General features: G+C 33.4%; 2 protein-coding genes across 3 annotated transcripts; one reads left to right on the forward strand and one right to left on the reverse strand.

Moving 5' to 3' along the window:
* Positions 1-468: 468 nt before the first annotated feature.
* LOC144851876 (AP-4 complex subunit mu-1-like) lies at positions 469-5,832 on the reverse strand. The gene is made up of 13 exons (XM_078709528.1): positions 5,723-5,832; positions 5,265-5,347; positions 4,967-5,073; positions 4,716-4,812; positions 3,874-3,993; positions 3,711-3,782; positions 3,322-3,393; positions 3,002-3,068; positions 2,533-2,693; positions 2,069-2,160; positions 1,812-1,910; positions 1,537-1,657; positions 469-1,044 (listed from the first exon to the last, which is right to left on the reverse strand). Exons 1-13 carry the CDS (start codon positions 5,796-5,798, stop codon positions 844-846), a joined length of 1,368 nt encoding a protein of 455 aa, XP_078565654.1. The 5' UTR covers positions 5,799-5,832; the 3' UTR covers positions 469-843.
* A 71-nt stretch (positions 5,833-5,903) lies between these two features.
* Positions 5,904-26,811, forward strand: LOC144851488 (FERM domain-containing protein 6-like). Of its 2 annotated transcripts, none has more exons than XM_078708981.1 (15): positions 5,904-5,985; positions 11,962-12,132; positions 12,704-12,803; positions 13,096-13,178; positions 15,020-15,099; positions 17,435-17,621; positions 18,619-18,774; positions 19,103-19,168; positions 22,252-22,320; positions 22,969-23,045; positions 23,176-23,273; positions 23,708-23,908; positions 24,590-24,712; positions 25,145-25,278; positions 25,568-26,811. In XM_078708981.1, the coding sequence occupies exons 2-15, from the start codon at positions 12,043-12,045 to the stop codon at positions 26,222-26,224; spliced, it is 2,121 nt and encodes a 706-aa protein (XP_078565107.1). In that variant the 5' UTR covers positions 5,904-5,985; positions 11,962-12,042; the 3' UTR covers positions 26,225-26,811. The 2 variants fall into 2 exon arrangements, with proteins under 2 accessions (XP_078565107.1, XP_078565106.1); XM_078708980.1 differs by having other exon boundaries at positions 5,911-6,122.
* The last annotated feature ends 578 nt before the right edge of the window (positions 26,812-27,389 follow it).

Raw genomic sequence — 27,389 nt, forward strand, 5'->3', positions numbered from 1 at the left:
TGCAACCTGCTAGACGAGAGCGGTGCTCTAACTGATTTTCTATTATCCAAAGTTCTATCGAAATGCGCATGCATGTAGTAAGCTTGGTTTCTTGGACGCAATGCAACGACGTAGGCGCAGTTAACCAATCACAAGTGACAATTCAGATGAACCAGCTCTTCGTGATTGGTTAAGCTTGGTTCCCACTAGAACGTAACGCAAGGACGTAAACGCAACGCAAGCGTGTTGACCAATGACAAGCGAAGTTATAGACAGTTAGCAATCACAAGCGAATAAGCCATCGCTTGTGATTGGTCAATTCACTTGCGTTGCGTTACGTCCTTGCGTTGCGTCGCTAGTGGGAACCACGCTTTATGGTGCGCTTACGTCATTGCGTGGTGTCCAAGTGGAGCCAACATTTTAGTATGCTGAAGCCGGTTATTATTAACGTCTCTGTTTGTAGAATTATAAAACAAACTTACAGCATAATAAAAATAATTATACAATTTTTATTCTATTATATCTCAAATTTATATATTATCGTTAAGTTAACATAAAGAATAGATCAAATATATTAAACTCTATCTTTGTATATTTTGTAACATCGTAAAACCTGCTTACTATGAAAACCACACCGATTTTCATGTTTTTGTGTTTTTCCCCACAAAAAAAGTGACATTTTGCCTCATTTGCCTAAAGGTAGAATAAGCCAGGATTACTGTCTCCAAGAGTAACAATGAAAGCAGAAATCTAGTTCTCTCTTTTCAAAACTCGTCACAAATATCTATTCAGATCATACATACAAATGCTGTGCTTTGTGAGGAACCTCTAAAAAATCACCAATTTGAGTGAAATAGCATCATGTCACCGCAATCGAAATACGTAAGAGTCCGTAATTGTGACATTACGTATCCACCGACGTGAAACAAAGGCATGGTGATGAGGATCGAAGAGTTTAAGAAATGCAATTTGTAGATTGGAAAGTAAACAGTCCGCAATCTCAAACTCTATACTTATTTGATTCAATTCTAGTTGTGTTGCTTTTATTAGATTTGATACATGAATCTGTGATAAAAACAATGAATAACAAATAAGTTAGACTTGTTAATTGAACTCGATCACTTTATATACGGAAAAATTCATGTAAATATTGGAATCTGTAGGTCACAAAATAAAGGTCAATACTGGAATCTCCAGGACAGTGTTAGAACATCCAGGTCAATACTGGAATCTCCAGGACAGTCCTAGAAAATCCAGGTCAATACTTGAATCTCCAGGAAAGTTCTAGAAAATCCAGATCAATACTGGAATCTCCAGGACAGTCATAGAAAATCCAGGTCAATAATGGAATATCCAGGACAGTCCTAGAAAATCCAGGTCAATACTGGAATCTCCAGGACAGTCCTAGAAAATCCAGGTCAATACTGGAATCTCCAGGACATTCATAGAAAATCCAGGTCAATACTAGAATCTTTAGGACAATTGTAGAAACTTTCATTATAAGTTATTTTAAATTATAAAACATAAACCCCAAGGAACATTAAATAGTAAACATACCCTGAATTTTGCATTCAAAGTTGTACCGCCATATATTTTATGTGTCTTCCATATTATCACTTTATCTTCTGTCTTGTACTCTGTTGACTGGCCACTATTGTACTTGAGACTGGGGCTAACACTGAAAGATATTATAGTTAATAAGTATGATGTGCCCATATATGGACATGATGATGTCATACCACTACCCTATTTGGCCATATCACTACCATATTTGGGCACATCACATTTTGTTGTCACATAAAGTTTGATAGTGTAGACATAGCTTTACTCACTTTGTGGTGTTCTTTGGTACAGGTAACCGCACCCTGACATTAGAAGCATACACAGCAGGTTTCAAGTCGCATTTCAACGTCAACTCAATTGTTAGAACACTGAAATACATAATTAAATAAACAAACTAATTTCCTCTAGAACTCTGGTTTGCTATATTCAGTGGGTGGGGGTGGGGGGAGGGGTCTGTGTTTGATGCTTTAAAATTCGCCATAGTTTGCAGAATGCCAAGTGTCTAAACACTAAATATTCATCTTACCTTTTATCATAGTCCTCCTCTATACTGTGGTTCAGTAAGAATGGTAAGGAAGAGCTAAGCTCACCTGATTGCTGGTATTTCATTACAGTCATCTGAAATTATACAGAATTGTCAAGCAATGACCTGTAACGGCTCATTTAAAGCTCTGTCTACACTATCAAACTATTTTGACAAAAAAAATGTGCCCAAATATGGTAGTGATAAGCCCAAATATGGTAGTGATATGACATCATCATGTCCAAAAATGTAATGGGAACATCACATTTGTTTGTCACATAAAGTTTGATAGTGTAGACAGAGCTTTAGGCACTTCTTGAATCAATGTCTTGAGATTCCTACTTTTAAGCTTCTTAAAAGTATATTTCATTTGAAAAACATAATATATGAACTATGACACCATCATGAAATAACTATATATGGGATTATAATTTATGTCTACATCATTTGGAAAGTATTTCAGTTACCTCGCCTTCTGAAGGATGTAATATGAGAATTCTTTGAGACTCAAAGTCATCGAAGACAACACTGGGGTGGAACTGTACTGCATCCAGACGTACTCCATATCCGTACCCAACACGACTTGTCTTACCGATCACTAAGTCACTCGATAGACCAAGCTTCATCTCTGGAAAAAATAAAGTCGCAAATTAAAAATATTTTACATACAAAGATGACAAATTCTTATTAGTAGTTATGTATGCAGGTTGTGTCTTGTGTACTGTGCATATACATGTACTGTATCATGTCTAGCAACAAAAAACAGCATGCAGTATCATGTCTTCTGACAGCAACTTTCATCCCATATGGGAGTCTCTGAATACTATTATACAGTAGGTTCTTTTTGTGGTTGGACCTATTGCAATCTGCAGATAAGATACTGCTGGCTGTTAATTGATGCTAGACATGATACTGTATATGAGTGTATAATCTCACCTGGATTGCCTGTCAAGTAACTCTTAATTTGTAAGCAACCAATGATATCATTGCACATCACAGTTCCCTAAAAAACAAAGAAGTATCAAATGGACAGAACATATAAAATTGCAATGGTGTTCAGAAGCCAACCAATCAAGGGCAGGTGGTAACATGTTCAAACCATGGGGGAGCTCAATATATTTCTTAGGTTGGTGAAATCAAGCTGAACACCTTTAAATTTAGGCTTTAGGGATCTTCTTGGCAGGAGGTTTACTTTTTAGAGAAAGCATCTGATATAATATGCAAAGATAGATCAAAGCTATGATTTTCTGACTTACATTTGCTGATATAAGGACTGAGAGACGTTCTATTAAGTCGACATAGACTTCGTTCCTTGCACCATGTGAATACTGAAACAAAAAACAGGTTTGTAGTGGCATTATATCCTGTGGTTGACATGCTACAGTGGCAGATACAGGATTTTGAAATAGGAAGGGAGGGGGGTGGAAATGGTAAAATAAAGAGCTGAACATTTGCATTGTAAATTGTGCTGGAGCTGCTCCTTGGATCTGCCTGTGAATCATAAGGTTTTGCCTAGTAATGACATCATGGCCAAAATAGCACCACTACTACTGCATAAATGGATTTTAGGCATTTGTACTGATGTTGGACATTTAAAAAATATGTTTTAAAAGTCACATTATTCACTACCAAATGAACATCATACCATATCAGCTTTGGTCCCAACTATTGGTTTCTCGACAGAGTTCAATGACGCTGAAGACATCTCGGTGCCAAACTAAATGTTACAAAATGATTAGCATAAATATAATAAGAAAACAAAAATTGCAATAATATGTACAGAAATAGAAAGATATTTTGATACTAACCAGTGAAGCACCAATTCCAAAGACTGCAAAATTAGGCCTGTCCTGCTTGATGGCCACTGCTTCTCCTTGAATGTATGGCTTCAGGGCCTGGGTTGACATCAGTTGAGGAACACCACCATCCTAACGATAAATAGTCAACAAGTTATCCAGATGTAATTTACAGTGAGTGCTAGGTTGAAATTAATATTGGCAACAAAGTCACCAGATTCACATAGAGCTCTTACATTCAAAGAGCTCTATGTGAATCTATGGTGACTTTGTTGCTTTTGGGGTCCCAGGACATCGAATAACTAAATGAAATGAACAATGAGAAAAGTCAAGAGACAAAGAGGACGACCCAAAACCACATGGATAAAAATTATAGAAAATGATATGAAAAAAAAAATAAACAAGTCTTTGCACACAATAATTACTATGATTGGAGAAGTCTTGTTAAGTGTGCTATGTTGCAAGACTTTCAGCACTCGTGATGATGATGAATTTTATTTTTTCGATTAAGAGTGGTTTATTTCCGAGTCCTTAGTGCAGATGCTGACAATATACAACTCCACTCCCAAATACTTTGTTTGTGTAGAGCAAGTGTGTCTGTATGTTTGTTATGTGAACAGTGGGCTGGCACCTTTGCAAATACAATTAAATTCCTTAACCTCTATCAAACTTTATGTGCCCATATATGGACATGATGATGTCACATCACTACCATATTTGTGCATATCACCACCATATTTGGGCACATCACACTTTTTCTGTCAAACTAGTTTGATAGTGTAGAAGAGCTTTAGAATAATTCTATTTGTCAAATCAAAATGCATAAACATTTTTATACCAGAAGACATACTTACAATAACTTCATCAAGAAGCTCATGAATAAGAGAAAAATTCAAGCAGATTGCTTCTTCACAGACTACACCACAGAAATCTTTGCACAGCCCCTTAATTCTGAAAATGAAAAATTTAGTAGTATTTAGTTATTATTGCAAAGTATTACTATATTTCTGTTGGATAAACATAATTTTGAGAACACATGACCGGAATTTCATTAATTTTAAGTAACAGTTGTATTATTGGAATGAAAGAGGAAAAATATACAAACCTATTAAGTAGTTCTAGATAGAAGAACGGTGATCCGTCAGATATTGTGGTGAGGAAAAAAAATAAACTACTACATTTAATGTGAATGTACTTGACATTTTCAAGTTCCTGCAAAAACAATATACAAACAAAATATAATAATGAATACATATACAAATAAATGATATATTAAGATTTAAGGAAACATAAATAATTGCTTTGTGGTCTTTTAAATCATATATATTCAATTCAATTCATATTTATAATGCGCCAAATTCTTTCCAAAGAGATAAGTTCAATGACAGAACATAAATACTTACCAAAACAGGAGCTATCTCTTTTGTTTTTTTAACATAATCCAAAAAAATTGATGCTGCATCAGTTCTAGGTCCATCTTTACTATCTGTGTTATAATTAAGACATGTTAAAAGAAAATGGTTATTCAATTAATAATTAAACAAGAATTCCTGAAGTGAATATACTGATTAAATTATCTAGGATTTTAGGCGTCTCAATTTTCAGGCTGATATATAGTAGTAGGACGTATAAAGCAAGTAAAATATTTAGTTATACCCTTATAGTATTATTTCTTTGGTCTAGGCCAAGCCCCTCATATTTCAAAATCATACACAGGGATAGACATGGAGGAAGCACCTTCAGTGTGTTCCAAAAATGATAAAAAGCCTAGGGCCTAGGCCTAGAAACATTTTGAGTTTTAATGAGCTTTTTCAAAATAATTTCAGAACATTTTTTGTTTTCAACATCTTATAAAGGATACAAATTTTATTTACAAGAATTTCTCCTCGCATAGAAACTATCGAAAATGTAGAAATTCTCGGATGGAAACACTCCATCCTTCTCAAAATTAAAAAACACAGATTTCGCCAATGTTTTTATGTCTACTGCCCTCTCTTGTTGTATCTGTTGAAAAATAAAAAAAGTGTGAGAAGCAGACGACGAAAACTCTCAATCAAATAACAAGTGCGAGAGAGATAATTTGGTTTTATTGGCTTGTGGAAAATCAGTCTTTATACTTATTATGTAACTAAAGCTCTTTTACTTGGATATTATTTATATAACGGATATTTTTATTAGGAGAACCCATTGTGATATTATTGAACCAGACGCACCTTTTGGATTAAACTTGTTAGTTTTCACATCTGTCAGACACACCGGCGGTAAGTCAACTTTCTCACTTGGCGCATAGGAAATGGCAAAACGTCGGCGGCGGAGAGGAGACAGGCGGTGGGTGGAATTTACTTTTTAGGAGCTCAGCATCCTCCCTGGCTAGGTGTCGACTCATCGTTTACCTTTTGTAGACCTCGTCGTACTCTTCTTGCTGGTTTTTTTTTAGTGCATCCTGTCTTTTTAAAAGCATTGTATTAATATTATTATAGCATCATAGATAGGACTGGTCTAGGCTAGGCTAGAGCTTAATTTAATACTAAATAAGTGTAACACAATGCCACAGACAGACATATAGGATTAGAATAGAATTAATATTAATTAAAAATAATATTATTTTACCATTGTTATGCTACCTATTTTCATTTGCTAATGATCAATAATATTCTGTTTTGTCTTTTCTTTTCTCATTTTTATTGAGCCTAGGCCTAGGCCTAGGCCTATTATTATTAATATTTTTTAAAGCAAAAATATATTCTAAAGTAAAAGTAGCCTAGGCCTAGTAGGCTAGGCCCTATTTATATTTATATAAATAAAATTGTTTAAACAATAAACTTTAAAAAGTGAAATTGATAAATATTACACATAAATAATGGATGTAGTATTGAGTGGAATGGTGAGAATATGTGTTGAAAGATTGACTGCACTATTTAATTAATTCAGAGGCGGAGAGCCAAGAATATTAATATTTTATCTAAATTTGTCTACAAATTTGTTGTCAAGGTATTATAATTAGATAATTTTGAACTAAACATTAAGATACAATGTATCAGAGCATCATTGATTGTTTCACTTAATATTTCTCTTTTTTAATTATCGAAACATAGGACAAATGACAATTTAGTTCGTAATATGACTGATATTGCCGCTAAAATTGTTGACATTTACTCAATATATAGTCAATCACCAAAAAGATATTTTATAAGTAAGTGTATACACTAGTATTGAACTGCATTGATTATTTTTAAACCTCTTTGACCAACTACAGTATGTATGTTTAATTTCTATAGATTTTTATTTTAAAACCCCGAACTGTTTATTTAAAGAATTAAGAATTATAAGAATTAAGAAGGTCAACTTGTATATAGATTGTTTTCTATGGTGCTAACTAGCTAATCCTATACTGACCAGGCTCTTAGCCTTGTTCTCGAAACATATCTACAGGGTTAAAGCCGTTTTCAGACAACCCCTCCGGATAACTGGCCAACTTTTGGAATTCGGGCCATAAAAGAAACCGTTACACTTCATAACACCACAATTTCCATGTGAAAACACATACTGTAAAGTGTGTGATTATACTCCACAGGTTCTGGTATGTGGGGTTTGTGTGGTAAGGTATTGTAAAGCAGTACACTAAGTCTGTTTCTGTGTTTAATAGTGTATACGGAAGACTAGACAAAGGCATTTTTTCTCATTCAGAACCTACCTGTACTAAAGCTTGAGAGCAATTTCAACACAACAAAACGTCCTGACTGATCTTCCTGGAATTTCAATAAACTAGTTACTGTACAATTAATTTTTATTAATAGGACTGGTAATTGTGTAATACTCTAATAGATCTAGTTTCATTTTATTATCCTATTATTTTGTTTGAAAGAATTTTAATAATTTGTCTAGTATTACATCATATTTTAAAGTAAACATTTTTTATTATTAATTAAATGTGTATACCATTGAATAATATAATAATAGAATAATGTTTGCCCACACCATTTCACACATTTCTCTGTACTATAGTAGAAATGTTTTATCACATGTGTAATAAGACAAGAAAAATTTTTGATTCCCCATGTACTGTACTTAAAAAGGTTGCAACATGTATTTCTAAATGCACAGTATTATTACTCAATATATATGTACTTTAGATTACAAAATAATTTATCACTAAAGTACAGTGTGCTACTGTACTATGCACAAGCAGTGAATTACACAGCATAAATATAGTAGTTAAATGAATACAGTAGGTACAGTAATAGGTGACCCAATGCCTGCAAAATGTTTGATTCTCTTTCTGTAAATTATTATTTTATGATCCTTCCTAGTAGTGTTACATTAGTAAGTATGTGTGATTATTTTACGATGGAGCAATTAGTTTACTACTGTAAGTCTAATCCCTCAATTTTTTCAAACATAAAAACATGTTAAATTGTCAACAATTCTCCCATCATTATTTTTTGCATTGAAGAGTGCCACCCATTCCTGGCAAGCATTAAAGTATGTGTGCCTATGTACTGTAGCACTTGTCATGTACAGTAGGCCTAGCAGCAAGAACGATAGTGTCATCTTTGTTTCTTTGTACACACTGGTCATTCTTTGTCCCCTGTAAGCCATGTGTTATTACTACTCTTTTCTACGATGTTAATAAACCATAAGACAGATGACTATGGCACGTGATAGATATGATGGAGAAACAATAATCTTTGTAAAATGTTTAACGAGGCGGGGATAAAATGTCATCTGACCAACTCGCTAACAAAGGCAAGTTCCATATTATATGAGCTAGCTGCAACAGTTACTAGCATTAATAAATTATGAAATGCTTTGTTTTTTTTCTATGGCTAATTTTCTATACTACTAGTACTAACTGTACTACTGTACTTGTACTACTAGTACTACTACCCGTAATACTCTGTACTAACTGTTTAGTGTCCAGGGATGTGGGGGTGTGGTGTGTGTGTGTGTGCTGCGAGAGAGAAATAGCAGAGATACTGTATTTTGTTTAAGTCATTGAATACACTAAACAAGAGTGCACTAAACATAGTACAAAATAAATATCAATTTCTTTTTTTGGCCGAGTAGTTCCTCCTTAATTTAGTATACAAAAATACAATACCACTTTTAAACTGTCTTATTATTAAATAATATGTTATAAAATATGTCTATAAGTATAAAATTTAAAAGTGATGAAACTATACAGTATAGATTCTTCAAATGTTTGAAATTTTAAGATTCTAAGAAGATTACGGAGTTGATATTCTTTGATATTATCACATACTTCAGTCTGTTTTCACAAGCACACAGAATGTAAATTCTGTAGATCTGAATGCGATAGTGAAAATTGAGGTTGACAGGCTATTTTTACCTGCAAATAGCTATGAACTGGGTCATTTTTGGAACAGCTTTCCACTTGTTTCCAAAATGTTTTATTAAGCTGTCTAACATCATTATTAGCTTGGTGTCAGTATTTTGATATGTTGCAGGCGTCAAAAGGAAGAACTCTTAAAAATCTACAACACTATTATATTATGAGAGTTGTAGCTGACTCAATTGTGTCACAGAGCTATGCATTTTTGCTTTAAGCTGTGCCCTGTACTGCTCAGCATTTTTCATTCTTATGTGTTTTGTTAGCTATATGATTGTTATGTAATGTATTATTTTGAAAAAGGATCCCAATGGAAATAAGGTAATAAGCTTTTTGGGCTATCCTGGAAAATTGTTTATAAATGTGTTGTATGTATTTTTTTATGATGATTTTCCTAATAAATTCAAATCAAATCATTATGCTGGTCAAATGGATATGAAAAATGAAAAAAATTGCACAGTCTCTGAACTGAACTTTTCTGTATCGCCAGTCAAATTATATGTGTACATATTATAGGATTAGGAGATTTTATTATTTTAAATAATAAAACGGGAGTAACGGGAGGGTTAACATACCATATTAAATCATACTTATTTATCTGTTATATTTTGGATTATGATTTGTCATAGTAGGATTTGGTAGAGGTTTCTTGCTATATTATACAGTATGCATACACGCAAGCTAAGCATTGCAAGCTGTGTAAATGCTAAACTTGTTTTGTTTACTATTCCCTGTGTGAGGTATTTCAAGAATTCCTGCTATCATGCTGTAGATAAAGTTCCCTATTCAACATGTACTTATGTCCTTTGATAAGATAACAAAACAATAACTGTTTGTGACAAACCATAGTACTATTGGTCTTTACGGCCATTAAGTCATCATTAAGTACCTTACCAATCGTCAAACAATGCTTTTTAAATTATCAAATTTGTTTAGTGGTATTCACAGTGTGTAGTTACTACTATTTAGCAATTATCCAAGTATCTAAAACTTTGATCTGTTTTTGTACTTGATTGAAAAGTAATTAAAGTGTTATTATTATTATTATTATTATCCGTTAATAAAAACCCTGACCATTGATTCTACAAATGATTTTACAGTTTTGGCTGGCAAACAAACACAAGGTTTTGGAAATAATTTTTTCCGAGGCTGATTGATGACGTGCTCACCAACATATGAGATATTTAGAGAGTTTATAATATTATTATTATATTTATAATATAATAATTGATTTTGAAGATTTCTTCATTTTGTATTCTAAATAATAAATAAACAATGTTTTTAATAGAAGTTTAGCGACATTGGATCATCATTCAAGCCTGTATTTTTTTATAGGCAGGTTCTTTTCTCCACAAAATTAGGAAAAATCTTCATGAGCTTAGGCTAAGTAAGTTTTTGAGTGTGAAAAGGGCATTTTGTTGGTAACCTTCAAACCCGCCTTGGTATGTACTTGATAGTTGGATTTAGTAAAAGTATGAAATATATTAGGTACAGGTACAGTACTGTGAATTACAGTTGAAGCCTCTATTTTGCATACTGATGATACAGTACTTTAGGCCTACCAGTACCAGGGAAGAAGATTTCACTCTTCCCTGGTTACTTCCATTTGTCAATGTAACTGTTATCAGTGTTCATAAATAAACCATTAACACTTTGTATTAATTGGTTGGAATGTAACAGTATTTAAAAACTGTCAATCAATCACAAGAAAAGATAATGATTGACACTTCTGAGCTGTCTGTGAAGTAATGTGAAGGTCAGAATCTTGTTGAGATTGGATACAAATATCTTATATGAAAATCTCTGTGTAAAATTCAGATTAAGTTAAAATTAATACAGTACAATTAAATGTACGATAAATGCAGAATTCTACGTCATGGATGGTAGACTTATTACACTATGTATCGACTATTGCACTGTAAATATAGTATATTTGCACTGATGTTTGTCAGCCAGTATCTTGGAAAACACCAACTATTAAGGGGATACTTCGGGACCCAGAAAAGTGTTTTCTTTAATACAATAGGGGACCCAATAAAGTTACCCCTTTAATACTACTAATTGGGGTGTGCCCTGTAGTTTTATAACATATACCTCTCATTCTGAATATGGGTGTCCCAAAGGATAGTATATTGTACTGGATTAATACACAATATTTTTTATCCTCTAAAATCAATTAAACTACCCAAGTAATATTATTCTACTCCTGCTGAGGGTGATTTTATGAACTAAATTTTCCATCCCATAATAAATCCCATAATTCTTCAGCATCTGGAGATTATAGGTTAATCACATGACCTAAGGTTAGCTTACCTGATGTTGTCCTCTCTCAGGTGGTATGCATCGGAATGTCATCTTGGCCTTCATTCAACAAATTTACAAGTTTTGAATAAATATTCAGTAGTATTGCGCCTTTGTAAAGGATTTATACGGTATTTGGACACATTCTAAGTAGGCAGATAGCTGTACTTGACTTTTTTTAACCGCAAATTTATATTAATTTGTTTGTGTGGAACTTGGAAGAAAACTAATTACCCTGTAAATAAATTGTATCTTTGTCAAACATGTACTTAGAGTGTATTAAATGCTTAAATTTTAGAATACTGTAGAACAAATTATTTTATCTTACTGAATAATTTTACAAAATTACTAGGCCTATATGTTTCAAGCAATATTGGTTTTCAATACAGAATGTTTTTATATTTAGATTGATTGACTAACAATAACAATATTTCAATTTTTTTTTCCAGGTAAATTTCTGTGATATTTATTCTGCATAAATTTGTAGAGATGTGACTATATGAATAGGATTTTATTTGTGCGAGTTTGCCATGGATGGCAGTCATAAGCCGTTGCCATCAAATCAGAAATATGTCAATGTTATATTCCTGGATGGGGAGGAATCAAGAATTGCTATTGAGGTATGTGCTGCTCAAATTTAATATAAAGTGTATAAAAAAGGGTATAGAAATACAGTAGTTAATTATTCCGTAATAATACCATATTTTTTTTAATTTTATTTCGAAACTTAAACCAATAGTAAAAAAAAAAATTGCCAATAACACTGGAGGTTTAACATACAAAAACAGAACAGATACAAATACAACAAATGAAATAGTACCCTTTTCATGAATTAACATGTTCACAAAGGTGCTTTACATACAGTATTAAATAATACAATAACACAATTACAAGACAAAACAGTGCATATATGTTACATAATATTCTAATTATTATACTTCATGGTAATTCATTGTGCGCATGAGACTAGAGACACTGTATAGGATGCGCTTTGTTATTCTATTCCTCAACATATTTTTTCGGATTCTAGGTCCCTCAAGACAATGATCAACGACAGAATATGTGTAGGTTCTAGATCGTCGCAATGCGAAAACTTCCTCCTTCAATTTGAATAAAACATGAAAGCATAAAGGGTTCAAAATTAGGCTGAAAAGTTCTTAATAAACTATTTATTTCTCTTTATTTCATCAGGTGAAATGTAAAGTTCAGGATTTGTTTGACCAAGTATGCACACTTGTTGGCTTTAAAGATGACCAACTCTTTGGACTGGCGATAGCACGTCAACAGTCAAGTGAGTTTGATAATCTAGTCTGCTTTCCCTCCATCCCACTGCTCAGTTTTAATTTACATTATAGAGATGTATACGTCTGCTCTTGTCTCTATTACAGTTAAATACCATGTTTAATTCTCTTCGCTTTGAAGGGGTACTCTAATCAATATAAAATATTTAAAGAATCAAACACACGCAATGCAGATAAACAAAATTGTTATCTTGTTAAATACTGTAATATAAGATTAACACAGAAATCTGTATTTTGTTACACTCCAGTGGTTTAATATAAACAACTTTATTATATTTATAGCGTGTATTGAGTATGAATTTCTTGAACCTAAGAACAAACTTTCTAAGTATGCTCCAAAGGGCTGGAAGGCTGAATCGGGCAATGTAAGTATATTATATAATTAGCCGATTTGACTGGATACTCTATGGTATTTAAATTTTTCCAGTATGATAGGAAAATTCTTTGATACATCATCACATGTGTTTCACATGTATCGCCTAGTGTCATATGCCCTTCTAAACCCTTAACCTAACCTTACATAAATACAGAGATACACATGATATGCTATTATATTACATAATTTTCCTGAAATTATGTGGAGATACATGCATAGATACTTGGGTTATGTAATCAATGTGTATTCTCCTAGTTTTTTTAGTGCCGGATTAGTTTCACTGTAGTTATTCAGTTCACTTTCTCTGTTGAAATTTATTAAAATTTAAATCAAATTTATTTAACCACAGAGTCCCAAATCAATAATCTTGTATTGTAATGATTAAAAGTTCCATTCATATAAAAGCTTTTTTTTTAAACCAAAAACTTTCTTTAGCATTCATTACTGTATGATGAGTGACTAGCTAGCTAGTGAATGTCAAATTGATTTATTATAGATAGCCACACAGTCAATACACCTTTTTAACCTTTGCGTGTCTATAAGTGTCCCTTTCTTAAACAATTGAGACATTTATTATTATGTTTCAAACTTAAAGTAAGTAATAAATGCTTTAAACTTCATCTTCAAGTCTAATTTGAGCTGCATTACAAAATGCAATCATGGGATCTACAGTATCTCAGTGGCGTAACGGCTATGAGTGCTCACAGGCTAAACCCAAGGGCGCTAGAGCTTATGGGGGCCCCTTAGCAATGTCCAGAGGAAAATGCAGGCATTAAAATATGTCGAAAAGGGGCTAAACTTCCGAGACCTCCAGTATTAGAGGGTCACTTGAGGTTCCTAAACCAGGGGCCTCGAGCCTCTGCGTTATGCCACTGATATATTTATACTCATAGAAGTACACTGACGGACCAGCTTAACAGATACAGTATTACTAAGAGACACACAACTGTACACACACACACCACAGACGTTTGTGCCTCACTTAAAAATTGTTGATGATATATTAGATTTAGATTTTTAGAAGCTAAACAAAAATCAGAGAAAGTAAATATGATGAGGCAACAAAGTTGCACACCTGGGTTGCTGCCCAAAGATCAAACTAAATAGTTTATGCAAATATTTGAAAGTGGTTTTATAGAATTGAATGGTACAAATAGGTATCTTTTTATGAATTGAATGGTAGTATACAAAAATTGGTACAGTAGCTTTTTACTGTACTTCAAATGGAATTTACCTAATGGTAGCTTTACATAGCAGTAGGTTAGCAAGGTACCTTCTCATCGTTGGCCTCATTTTAGAATTTACATAGGTGAAATTCCAAAGGGAGCTTTATAGAGGCCCAGTTCAGGGGATATAGTGTACCTCGAAAATGACATTGTGAAATGAAGATTACCGAGTATGATGAGCGCTGAATACTGTATTTTAAAAAAATACAAAGGATTTTTTAGTACGTCATTAGAATATGATATGATGCTTATTTTTTTATCAACGTTTTGGGATTTTTTATATTTTTAACTTAACAATAACAGTTGAATTTTTAATATGTTAATACTCATTTAATGCTCTGTCTACACTATCAAACTAGTTTGACAAAAAAAGAGTGATGTGCCCAAATATGGTAGTGATATGCCCAAATAAGGTAGTGATATGACATCATAATGTCCATATATGGGCACATCACATTTTGTTGTCACATACAGTTTGATAGTGTGGACAAGGCTTAGCACTACATTATGTTTAACATAATTTACAAATGCCTGTTTTAGAGAACTTCAGGTTCTTTCATATCTCACCTTAACTGTACCTTACCTTTTTTCTCAACTCTTTCAGGGTTTGGACAAGTCTGGGAAGCCTGTAGTGCAAGTTTGGTTTCGAGTGCAATTATACGTGGAGCATGTCTCATTGTTAAAGTATGATATATTTTCTACTGTATTATATATTTTTTATGTGCGTAGGGCCTAGCTTTCAACAATCACAGTGTGTTATAAAACAAATAATGACTGGTTTGTATTTGTTGAACAACTAGAATATTTTAACTTCTGAAGATATTCTATCCATATCACTTACTATACAGAAATGCAATGACAAAACTATCCCATAATTCTTTGTCCTACAGTTTATCAAACATTAAAATTTAAGGTATTTGAAATTTAATTGCATCACCTCACCTGAACTCAGTAAGGTGTTTAATATCGGTTGTTCATTTTCTGTGAATTTTAAGCATCACCTGCGTCAATCCGTTTTAAATTCAACTTTAGAACATAACTAGACTTCTATTTTAAGCTTTGGACCACTTACCTCTTCACTTTTTGCTTATTCCATAATATTGGTATTTAATCTAATTTCCACTCACTCTATGAGTATGACATTATAAAATGATGCTGAGATGTAGTAATAGTAGTATAGAGATAGTATGGGATATTACAATATCTCTATGGTAGTAGGCATAGAGATATTACAATATCTCTATGGTAGTAGGCATAGAGATATTACAATATCTCTATGGTAGTAGGCATAGAGATATTACAATATCTCTATGGTAGTAGGCATAGAGATATTACAATATCTCTATGGTAGTAGGCATAGAGATATTACAATATCTCTATGGTAGTAAGCATAGAGATATTACAATATCTCTATGGTAGTAGGCATAGAGATATTACAATATCTCTATTGTAGTAGGCATAGAGATATTACAATATCTCTATGGTAGTAGGCATAGAGATATTACAATATCTCTATGGTAGTAGGCATAGAGATATTAATATCTCTATGGTAGTAGGCATAGAGATATTGTAATATCTCTAAGCTTACTACCAGTACCATAGAGATATTGTAATATCTCTATGGTAGTAGGTAGTAGAGAAGGCTAAGGTGTGTGGTTTTCAAAGAGTAAGGGATGCTTAGGTGGTGAAAAACAAAGCGGTTTACTTATAAAACATGTCCCTATCTTTTAGCAATGTACAAAGCATTCAAAAGACTGAAATGACCAATATTGTGCCATCCTTAAAGATGGGTGCTGTGTTGAAATTAGGCTGGTGGAAGGCCTAAAAATAAACTTTAGGCTAGATGGAAGACTTTAAAAGCAGGGCTGTTTGAAAGTGGATATCCCAGCACAATTACTTTCATGAATGCTGTAAAATCCATTATTATTTGTTACAATCACACACCATACATTTAATAAATATTGACTTTTTTTTTTCAGCCCACACTTCCACATGGTTTTGCCAAAAAATGTGGCCTTGGTATTAGCCTAGTTTAGTGTCCATTAACAACAGAACCTTGACACATAAAAATCTCTCAATTATCTGCTTAGAATAGCCTCGGAGGTCAGCCAGGTCATTGTAAGGCAGTCTGTTCCCTGTGGGTACAAGGTTTTGACAACATAAAATTCCATACATTGTTTTAGGTATTTAAAGAGGAAATAGTTTCTTTGGATTTTATTAGCCTTAAATTTAATGATGTACATATTTCAAAATTAATATTTTTAAAGTTATTTTTTATTAAATTTACATGATAAAATCTATTTATTGGCATTATTCCCTCGAGGAAAAACACTTCTCCTTCCCCTCATCATCGTCCATGAATGCATGAGCCCTCAATGTAATGATACCCACCCTATCATTATTTATACTTGGTCATGGAAACATGAACATGCTTTGCCAATGAGATAGTGAAGTTCACAAAGCATGATTGATATATTTGTCTTTTATGGCTGCCCATACATTTGGGAATTATTTTCCATACAGCAACAGGCTCCTCATTTCATGGAAATTGATATGCTGGAATCTATGTCTTGTTAATGATTGATAAAACATGCTGACTCTAGCAGTCTGCAACTGAACTTGAAAAACTCAATCAAGCATTTAATCAACCAATTTGGTTTTACAAAAACATTCTTCTGTATAACAAGCATTTATTATAGTAACTAATTGAGAGAAAATTCTATCAGAAAATCACTTTTTATTTAAATAAAGTTTAGGTAATATTAAGGGGATGTATCTGTCGCCAAGAAATATTATATTAATAATCAGTTTTTTTGAATAATCTATAATTATAAAATAATTCACTACCCCCACCCCCCTTCCCCAAAATGTTCAATGCAAAAGATAGGATAGATTCTATTCTTCATTTTCATCCTCTTCTTATATTTATAATATGTACTTTACAGTAAATACTTATTCGTTCATTATTATTAAATACTGTAAATTTAATTTATTGTGAATGTTTTCGTTCTTTTTTCAGGGATGATGCTACACGCCACCAATACTACCTTCAACTAAAGCAGAACATTCTAGCAGCACCTGTGCTATTCCGTGAAGAAGCATGCTTTGTTCTTGCATCATATGCCTTACAGGCTGACCTCGGTAACCACTCCGACGAACTACACAAGGGTCATTATTTTGACCCCTACAAATACTTTCCAGAATGGGTGAGGTTTTTTGAAGCATGCTTTTATCAAATTCGTTGTAATACACTTTTTAAGCTCTCTCTACACTATCAAACTTTGTGAGACACACAAATGTGATGTGCCCATTTATGGACATGATGATGTCATATCACTACCATATTTGGGTATATCACTACCATATTTTGGCACATCACACTTTTTTGTCAAACTAGTTTGATAGTGTAGACAGAGTTTTAGTTAAATTTGTCTCCTGTCCATTAATCAAATTGAAGTAATAATATATTGAATGCACATTAGAAAATTATACAGATATATATTTTTTTAATATAGCACCCAGCCAAGCTTTCATTAAGCCTCCCAATATTTCATTTTTCCAAGTTGGGACTCATCTCCTACAGTATCACAATCATAATTACCTTACTGTCTAAAACAGTTAAGAAAATGGTCCATTTATTTTATGTCAAACTTGTTTATTTAATGCTGTATCCTGTTTGCTTGTGGTAATGTTGATGGATTGGATCTTGAGGGTCTTGGGTTTATACTGTATTCTAGTTTTGACTGCTTATTTTGTCACGCCTACAGACCTAGGCAGAGCATTTAAAGGATTACAATCAATCTGATTGATGATAAAACCATTCTAGATATTTGTTTATGGCACGAATTTCAGGACGGAACATAAATAGGTAATCTTGGCTTGAAAAAAAAGAAAAATTTTGTACATAATAACATTTCAACATCATGTTTTTGATTTACAATCATGAAAAAAATCAAAAAAAGTATTCAACATTATTACCAACACCTAAAAAAGGTGTATTTTGAATTCTAATTTGTTTTAATATTTCATTCATAAACCTTAAAAAAAACAGGTGTTTGACAAACATAATATGATTCTAATTTTAGAAACATTTTAGATAAATTAGACCTGACTAATAAATTAAATTGTTATACAAATATTTTCTTATCATACAGTATAGCACATAACTAAATTTGTAATATACTTTTTGCCCAATTGAAACAGGTAATAAGAAGGCGAGGGCAGTCTTACATTCTTAAGCATGTTCCCATGATGCATCGTGATCAACGAGGGACGACCAAGGTGTATGCTCAGAAGGCGTTTATTCGTGAGGCTTCCACTACCATAGAACACACCATGCAATTTTATAGGTTAAAAAAGGTACAGTAGCTTGAATGTGTTTTACAATGGATTCTTTATCTCAAGCAATGTATTATATTATCCAATCAGAGGTAGAATAGACATAAATGCATTATTAAGACCTTCAAAGTTAAATAGTATACTGCTAAATGTGTCATTTTCAGACTTAACTATTGTAGTTATGAGGAAATCTGTTTTCTGCTCAATCAATCTTTACTTTACAAATTCAATTAAGTACATTCGAATTACTTAGATTAAATTGTGTTTGATATGGAATTCCAATAAGAACATCCCACATGAATCGCATACCCATCTTTTTTATAACAAATGAAACCTTCTCTCCTTGCAGGTAAAGACTGAAGAGACTCCGTCGATCTGGCTCGGTATTTGTACTCGGGGCGTTCAACTCTATGAGGTCAGTGACCCCCGCCTTAGGGCTTGTTAAAACCTGCTTGTATGTAGAATTTTTTCACTGGGTAGAAATACTTGGTGTATATCAACACAATTGCTCATGATTCTTAGTCTGTCAGGTGCTAGGAATATCTGATAGTATTCATGCGAACAGCTGGACAAATTAAAACCAATTCATTATATAGTAACATTTTCATGCCTATCTGTTAATCTAAGTTTGGATTTGATCGTGTATACCAGTATTTTTCTTTCGCATTCCATCAGTAAAATTAAAATGTAGTGCTTGTCGACAATGAGAGCATCACGTTTTTCTTTCATAATTGATTACGTTTGTCACACAGTTGTGGCGTTTGGTTTATTTACTTACATAATATTGTTAAAAATAACTTGGTGGGTTGATTATGTTGGTTTTTAAAAAAAAAATTGGTTTAATCTATACTTATTTTGAAATAATATCCATAGTAAAACTAAAAGAACACAAAAAAGATAATGTTTTTGAATTGATGTACATTTAAAAACACAAAAAATTCATTATGTATTAGCATAGAGATATTATATAATATCTCTATGGTATAAGGAATAATTTCAACAATATTCTACTGCAGTTACTGCAGTAACTACTTTGTTTTACTGCAGTAACATATGACCTTAGTTTAGTTGTTTGTTTTTATTTCCAATCCATACATCATACAATATTAGAGGTCGATGTTTGTATAAATATTTCTATAAATAAACATTGTATATGATTGCCAAAAAAAAGCCTGCTAAATAATTGCATAAACATGTTTACAGAATTTAGTTACTGCAGTAATTGCAGTAGAATAACATGATCCCTAAATACATTTAAATCAATCTTATTCAAACTATCTCAAAGAACTACAGAGTGTGAAATTAATGTGTAATTCAAAATTTTACTTAACCGGTAAACTTAATTCTGGCGAATGTTGAATGCTTTAGGGCCTGGCTGCTATAAAAGCTATCTCTTGTTTCGTTTATCTAATTTCTCTGGTATTTAGGTTAGTGGTATGGACATTTATTTATTATGAAATCATAGTTAGAGCATTCTTGCAAGCAGGGGGTATGAGAAATCCACTCAAGTTTGTCAGCAGTGTTGAACATCTGATTCCGTCATTAAGCCCTAAAGCTCTGTCTACACTATCAAACTAGTTTGACAAAAAAGTGTGATGTGCCCAAATATGGTAGTGATATGCCCAAATATGGTAGTGGTATGACATCATCATGTCCATATATGGGCACATCTCATTGTTTTGTCACATAAAGTTTGATAGTGTAGACAGAGCTTTACATAATGTTCTTCTATGCAGAGCTAAATTTTTTGATTAGGTTTAGATTTTACTAGTGCATTGTTGTCCCTTTAAATAAACCATGCTTGCGATCGTCAAGTTTTCCGAGGTGTGTCTGGACTGGACTTTTAAACAATCATTAAGTTGTTAGGTTGGTAGATCACAATAGCTATCTTAGCATTACCAGTTACCGGTGATACAGGCAGCCACAAGAAATTAAGTGGTCCGGTTTTCGCAAAAAAAAGGGAACAATCTCTGTTCAGGCCACTGGGCCGGGGTTGTCAAAGACCTCTATGAAAAAGTGGTCAGGTTGAAATCTTACAGTACTGGTGGCTACAGCCCTGGTTACTAATAGTAAAGGACATCATCAAAAAATATCAAATCCTGGATGCAAAACTAACAATTTTCTGTATTTGGCCTAATATTTTGCATTTGCATTTTATTTTTACTACTCTGTATGGTGCAGAAAATGTTGACCAGTTGAAACAAACTTTCAAATATCGTTAAAGTTAATTGGTAATCTAAACACATGTCTAAAAATAGATATGAAGTGTGCGTCACAGCTTGAACACTGAAAACAATAAGTATTGTCAGGTGTATTTATTTCAAGTTGATGTCTAAGTACGTGCTTACAACGTACCATTACTATTATTTCCTTCTTAAAGTTGGCGGCCAAGAACGTGCATGTTTTGCTTTGGTGCTCGTTGATTTTGCTTGGCTTTTTGTTTACAGCCCAGATATGTCCACTCTATCTGCAGATATAGTATCTGTAATTACTAGTATTGGTTTGTTTGTTTTTAAATAAAATTAATTTCTTGTTTTTCTTAACTACTGAACACAAGGTCCTCTTACACTCTGTCCACACTATCAAACTTTATGTGACAGAAAATGTGATGTGCCCTTATAATATGGACATATCACTACCATATTTAAGCATATCACTACCATATTTAAGCATATCACTACAGTACCATATTTGGGTACATCAATACCATATTTGAATATATCACCACATAAAGTTTGATAGTGTAGACAGAGCTTTATAACTTATCCAGTGATCATCAAATGACGGTGCGATTTTGAGTACAGTGCAATTCTAGTAAATGAATATCTAGTAATGGTATGCGGATATAACTCACATTCACAATCTCAATCAAGTGTGTTTGTAATGTATGCAAAATATTACTGAACTGCCACTGGGACTTTAATTGCACCATTCGCTTGAAATACCATATCACCGAATACTTTAACTCAGTCAGTGGTCTTGTGGCTGTGTCATCCTCGTTAAATTCCTAACGTTCATCAGTGATGTCGTGTTTCAAGGTTCCCCATGACTCAGTCGTAATGCGGTGCCTGCGCTGATGTAATTAAATTTAGCGTCAACACTAAGAACTAAGGAATTTAAATTTGTTTATCATGAATTGTTTATTATTTTAGTGTGTATACATTTTATAAAAATTAATTGATTATTATTTTAGTGTGTATACATTTATGAAAATGATTATATATATATTTAAAAAACTATGTGATATCTATTTCTGTGGGTATATTGAAGTATGGATACATAATCAATCTATCATCATCGTCCGTTACACTCCATCCCATTTTTTCAATTCAAATCTGAAATCCTGAAAACTCACCTATTGCAATAGTTATTCTTTTCATGTTAGGCTATGAGACTCTGGTAAAGAGCGCCTTATAAATATTCGATATAATTATTTTTTTATTATTATAATCAACCAATTGATAAATTAGATAAAAAGTGTATTTTTATTTTTTTCAGGACTCAGGAGAAGGAAAGTACCTGCTCTGTGAATATGCTTGGAATATTATAAAGCGCCTTGTTTTCCAAGTATGTCTCTTTTAAAACTGTACTGAACTTATAAACCTCATTTAGTCTGATTTTAATACATTTTTCTATGCATTTCTCATACTTAAATTGTGAGATTATTTAATACATTTTTCTATGCATTTCTCATACTTAAATTGTCAGAATGTGTGAGAATTGTTGAGATTCTCATTTTTCTAAAGAACATTTTGTAATTTGAAATTTCTTTGTGAAAAATAAATGGTGAAATTCATTTAACCATGGAAGAATTATTTAGATAGTCTAAATAGATTAGATTATCTTAATAATTTCTCCACGACATTTTTGTTGGATTTATTATGATGTAAAAGTTTACAAAAAAATAATTTTTTTATAGTATTCTATATAATAAATTTTATTATTAATATTATTCAGTGTAAAAATGAATACAGTAACCAACTTCTATTTTTCTGGAAAATGTATTATTTCATTAAAATCTTAGAAATACATTTATTTTATTGACGTACCATCGCTATTGGTATCACCAGTGGGCTGCTTATCCCTAAAATATGTTTTTCAAATTAAAAGTTCCTGGCCCAGCATGATATTTTTAAACATGTGTATTATAAATGATGATTATAAAAACATTTGTTGTATGATTGTAAATGATAAAAATGTTATTTTTATATTTAGAAAAAGAAATTTGAACTTCAAGTTGAAGGCGTATCAGACGGGAGAAAAATTAATTATTACACTGGAAATGAAGCCAAGTAAGTGATCAGTCCAAGTTTTAAAAAATACAATACAATAATATAACATTAGGATATAAAGTTCAACACCTTTTCAGATTGTTGGACCACTTTGAACAGTGAAATGAAAATATTATTGATTAATTTTTAGATCGAAACACCTGTTAAGACTATGCAAATTAACACATGCTTTCCAAATGAAGACTCAGCCAATGGTGGACCGAGCAAGAAAAAGAGAAAACATACAAGGTACTGGTAGCTTCTCAATGTAATGATATGCTGCCCTCTGTCAACTATACAGTACTTTCAACATAGTGAAAAGAAATATAGTAGAACCATCTAATCTAATCAACAAAATGCTGAGCTCCAGAGATCAAAGGGTTTATCTGTGGCTGCGACACAATCAGTTCCACACCACTTAACAGACACAGCGCACAACCGAGAATGTACATAGTACAGTACTGTTGCTATTTGTCGCAGATCAAAGGACTGTTACGAGTTCCTATCTTGGCAAGGCGAGCTCAGTGTCCTGTTGTTAGATTGCCTTGCTATTACCAACTCCTATTCATAGGACATTTTGTTGGTCACAAGAAGGTATCCCTAGGGATTCCACTATAATAAAATGAATTACTATCTAATACCAGTATTGGTTATGTTTAATTACGCAAAACATTTTTTTATAGATAAGAAGCGTTACCGTGAATCGTACATCAGTACAGATGTCTCGTGGTCAGATCTAGATAGCTCCATGACCATTTCATTCACCGACGTATCGAACAAGAAAGAATTACAACGTCGATCAGTTGTCAGTCATGGTAGTTCAGCTACCACGTCAGGTATCGTCTCTGATGAACGACCTCCGATGGAGAAAAGTCTAAGTGAAGGTATGGAACGCTCCAAAACAATTGTTTATTTAAGTTAGTCTAAGTAAAGGTGCAGACACAGGAACACTCCCAAACGATTGTTTATTTAAGTTTGTTTATTTTAATTTGTATCATTTTTATTTCGAAATACAGCGTAGTAATATTATCATCATTTCAATTATATATTGTTATTGGTAAGATTAATAGTGTTATATTAAGTTATTCAATTTAATCGCCTATATCTAAAAATAAATACAATTTGATGAAACCAAAACAGCAAGCATTAACATGCTGAGAATTCGATAGTATCATATATGAATAAAGGTTAAAGTTCATCCTAGTTAAATTTGTATCCAAATGATCCATGTGGTGGGTAAATATCAACCCTTTCTTGAGTCTTTGGGTGTATGTGAGTATTTTTTATTTGGTCAGATATTTACCATACTCTGAGATAATCCAAACCAATGACTTCTAGATCACTAGCCTGGTGTTCATACCTCTAGACCACCTAGCTTGTGCTGATGGCTAAGGGGTTAGATTCAAACTCAAGGAACCACCTAGTTTTCACTGATGGCTAAGGGATTAGATTCAAAACCAAGGAAGCAGCGGGTACTGCAACAAACAGGATGTTTGATATCTTATTTGTGTTTTTTTTTTCTCTTTTGGTTAATATTTTTAAATATCACTGAACTTCTCTTACAGCTGAGAATGAGTATGATGACTTAGCTTATATACCAGAAGAGGTTTTGAGGAAAAAAACCAGATCTGCGATGTTGGCGTCGACACAACTCGATAGCACGCTCACTCGTAGGGAAAACATATTAGGTTTGTACGCTTTTATCGCCAAAAATTAACCAATAATTAACCAATAAAAATTAACCAATAAACTGCCTGTGGAAACAGGGTTTAACCCGAAAAATTAACCAATAATTATCTCATTCAAATCAGATAATAATCAAATAAATGCGATAATTTTTAACCTTTCACCTGAAGGACAAATTGTTGTGATATGATTGGGAATCTGGTTGTTTGGTAATGACTAATCATGCACTGTATACAAAATTTACCGATAACTATGTTTTGGCTGCGGAAACACAGCCTATGTGATTCTCTATGGCCGAATCCACTAATAAACTTCAAATACAAAACACAAAGAAATGAAATATTTTATATTAAAAACTAGTCATTGTAAAACTTGATATTTTATAAATAAAAAACAAACAAACAAATAAATAAACTACTTTTTTCTTTTATTAGGTAACAACAACTTCCCGATATCAGCGCCAGAGCTTCCTCTGCAACATGGTCTAAGCAACTCACTAGGCACAACAGTTAATTCAGTTGGTGGTTTTAGAAGCTCTGCTAGTGATTCTGAGTTATCCGACGATGAGGTAGGTATTAAGCTCTGTCTACACTATCAAACTTGTTTGACAAAAAAGTGTGATGTGCCCAAATATGGTAGTGATATGCTTAAATATGGTAGAGACTTACTCAAATTGCAGTACATACCATTTTTTTTTAACTTTCAGATATATACATATTGGTTTTTTTTTCTGAATGGTTGAATAAAAGAAAAATGTTATGGGTGCTTAAAAATTGTGTAAATGCAGTACAGCCTTAATCCAAGATTATTTAAAATAAATTAAAGAATTTTAAAAAATGGTTTTGTTTGTTTTCTAGGATGACGAACCAGAGGACCTTCGTTGTACTCACAGAAAAGAAAACACAAAAGACCGAAGAAGAGCGTCTCCACTATTAAGACCGTTAGCCAGCATCGATCGGCAAAAGATTCAAGCTGAAATCCAAGGGAAGGGCGCCACAGCACCGTTTCTTAACGCACTCTGCAACGACCGCACGTTATTATTGATGCAAATCCAACAACGTGGAGAATCATACGATAATTTAGCTAGTAATGAATTATACCGGACAGAATCGGATCCATATCGGACACCTAGCAGTCAAAGTTCAGGCAAAGATGTCACAATAAACGTTGATTCAAATGACATTAACACATCGCTGACAACGTTAGTGAATCACAGTTCAATTGATTCGGATGTCCATAAGATACATTCCATGCACAACAGTTCAAGTTTGTTAGCAAGTCAGCATTTATCAAAGCATCAGACAATGTCAGGGTTGAACTCTTTACCGATTGATGGTAGGTATGAACACCAAGGCAATAATAGATTGAAGTGTCAGACCTTACCATCTAAGATGACAGCAAGCGAACAAATGCTACTTCTAGGAGGGTCAGGGGTCATTAAAGAAGAATGTGTGTCATACTCTGCTCCTAACCTTTCCCCAGGAGCTCAAGTAGCCATCTCAGGAATGTCTTGAGTATTCCCAGCGGATTCATTTAGCCGGGAACTCAAGTAACCATCCTAGAGATGTCTTTAGTATTCCAAGAGGATTCATTTAGCCGGGAACTCAAGTAACCATCCTAGTGATGTCTTTAGTATTCCAAGCGAATTCATTTAGCCGGGAACTCAAGTAACCATGCTAGTGATGTCTTTAGTATTCCAAGCAGATTCATTTAGCCGGGAACTCAAGTAACCATCCTAGTGATGTGTTTAGTATTCCAAGCGGATTCATTTAGCCGGGAACTCAAGTAACGTGATGTCTTTAGTATTCCAAGCGGATTCATACATTTAGTCGGGAACTCAAGTAGCCATTCCAGTAATATCTTGACTACCCCAAGCGGATTAAGCATGAAGATGTTTCTCTTTCCAGTAGGCAGTGAAGATATGCCGAGGTAGTTTCTTGATAGCCCCAGGTGCTCAATATGGGTGTTTTTTAACATTCCTTGTGAATGCTCAGGTAGCCATTTTTGTATGTTTCATGGTATAAGGATCATCCTAATATTTAGCATTATATTTGCTGTATTACATACTAAAATTCTTTATCAATTCTGATTAGAGCTGGTTACCTAACTCTTCCCAGTGATGAGTTAGTTCATAGTAGCTCTGGCTACACTATAAAACTTTGTGTGATAAATAAATGTGATGTGCCCATATATGGACACGATGATGTCATCACTACCATAGCTGGGCATATCCAGGGCCGTAACCAGGTTTGACGGCGGGGTGGATCGTTAAGTTCTTTAGTGGAACCCAGGGGCGGATCCAGGATATTGAAATAGGGGTGGCGTAGCTTTGCGAGCGAAGCGAGCAAACATAGGCTGGGGGCCAGGGGGCCGCCAAGGGCCCCCGGTCGGGGTCCAGGGGCCGACGGCCCCTGAAAATTTTGACGTTCTAGCGCATTGTAAGTCGTTTAAAACGATTTACAAACATCTCATAATGTCATTTACCAAACACTCTAAAGCTCGCAAATTACGACATGTGGAACATGCAGCTGATACTTACCTAGGGTACCAAATGCAAGCTAACAACTTGCCTGTACTTTACGCCCCATACGCCCCCGCTAGATCCGCCACTGGAACCATACCCTCGATTTTGTTTTCTCTATAGGCCTATGGCCGCAAATCGCATTTCCGGCTATTCTC

This window comes from Antedon bifida, chromosome 9, assembly GCF_963402885.1.
Source record: "Antedon bifida chromosome 9, ecAntBifi1.1, whole genome shotgun sequence".
Lineage (NCBI taxonomy): Eukaryota > Metazoa > Echinodermata > Crinoidea > Comatulida > Antedonidae > Antedon > Antedon bifida.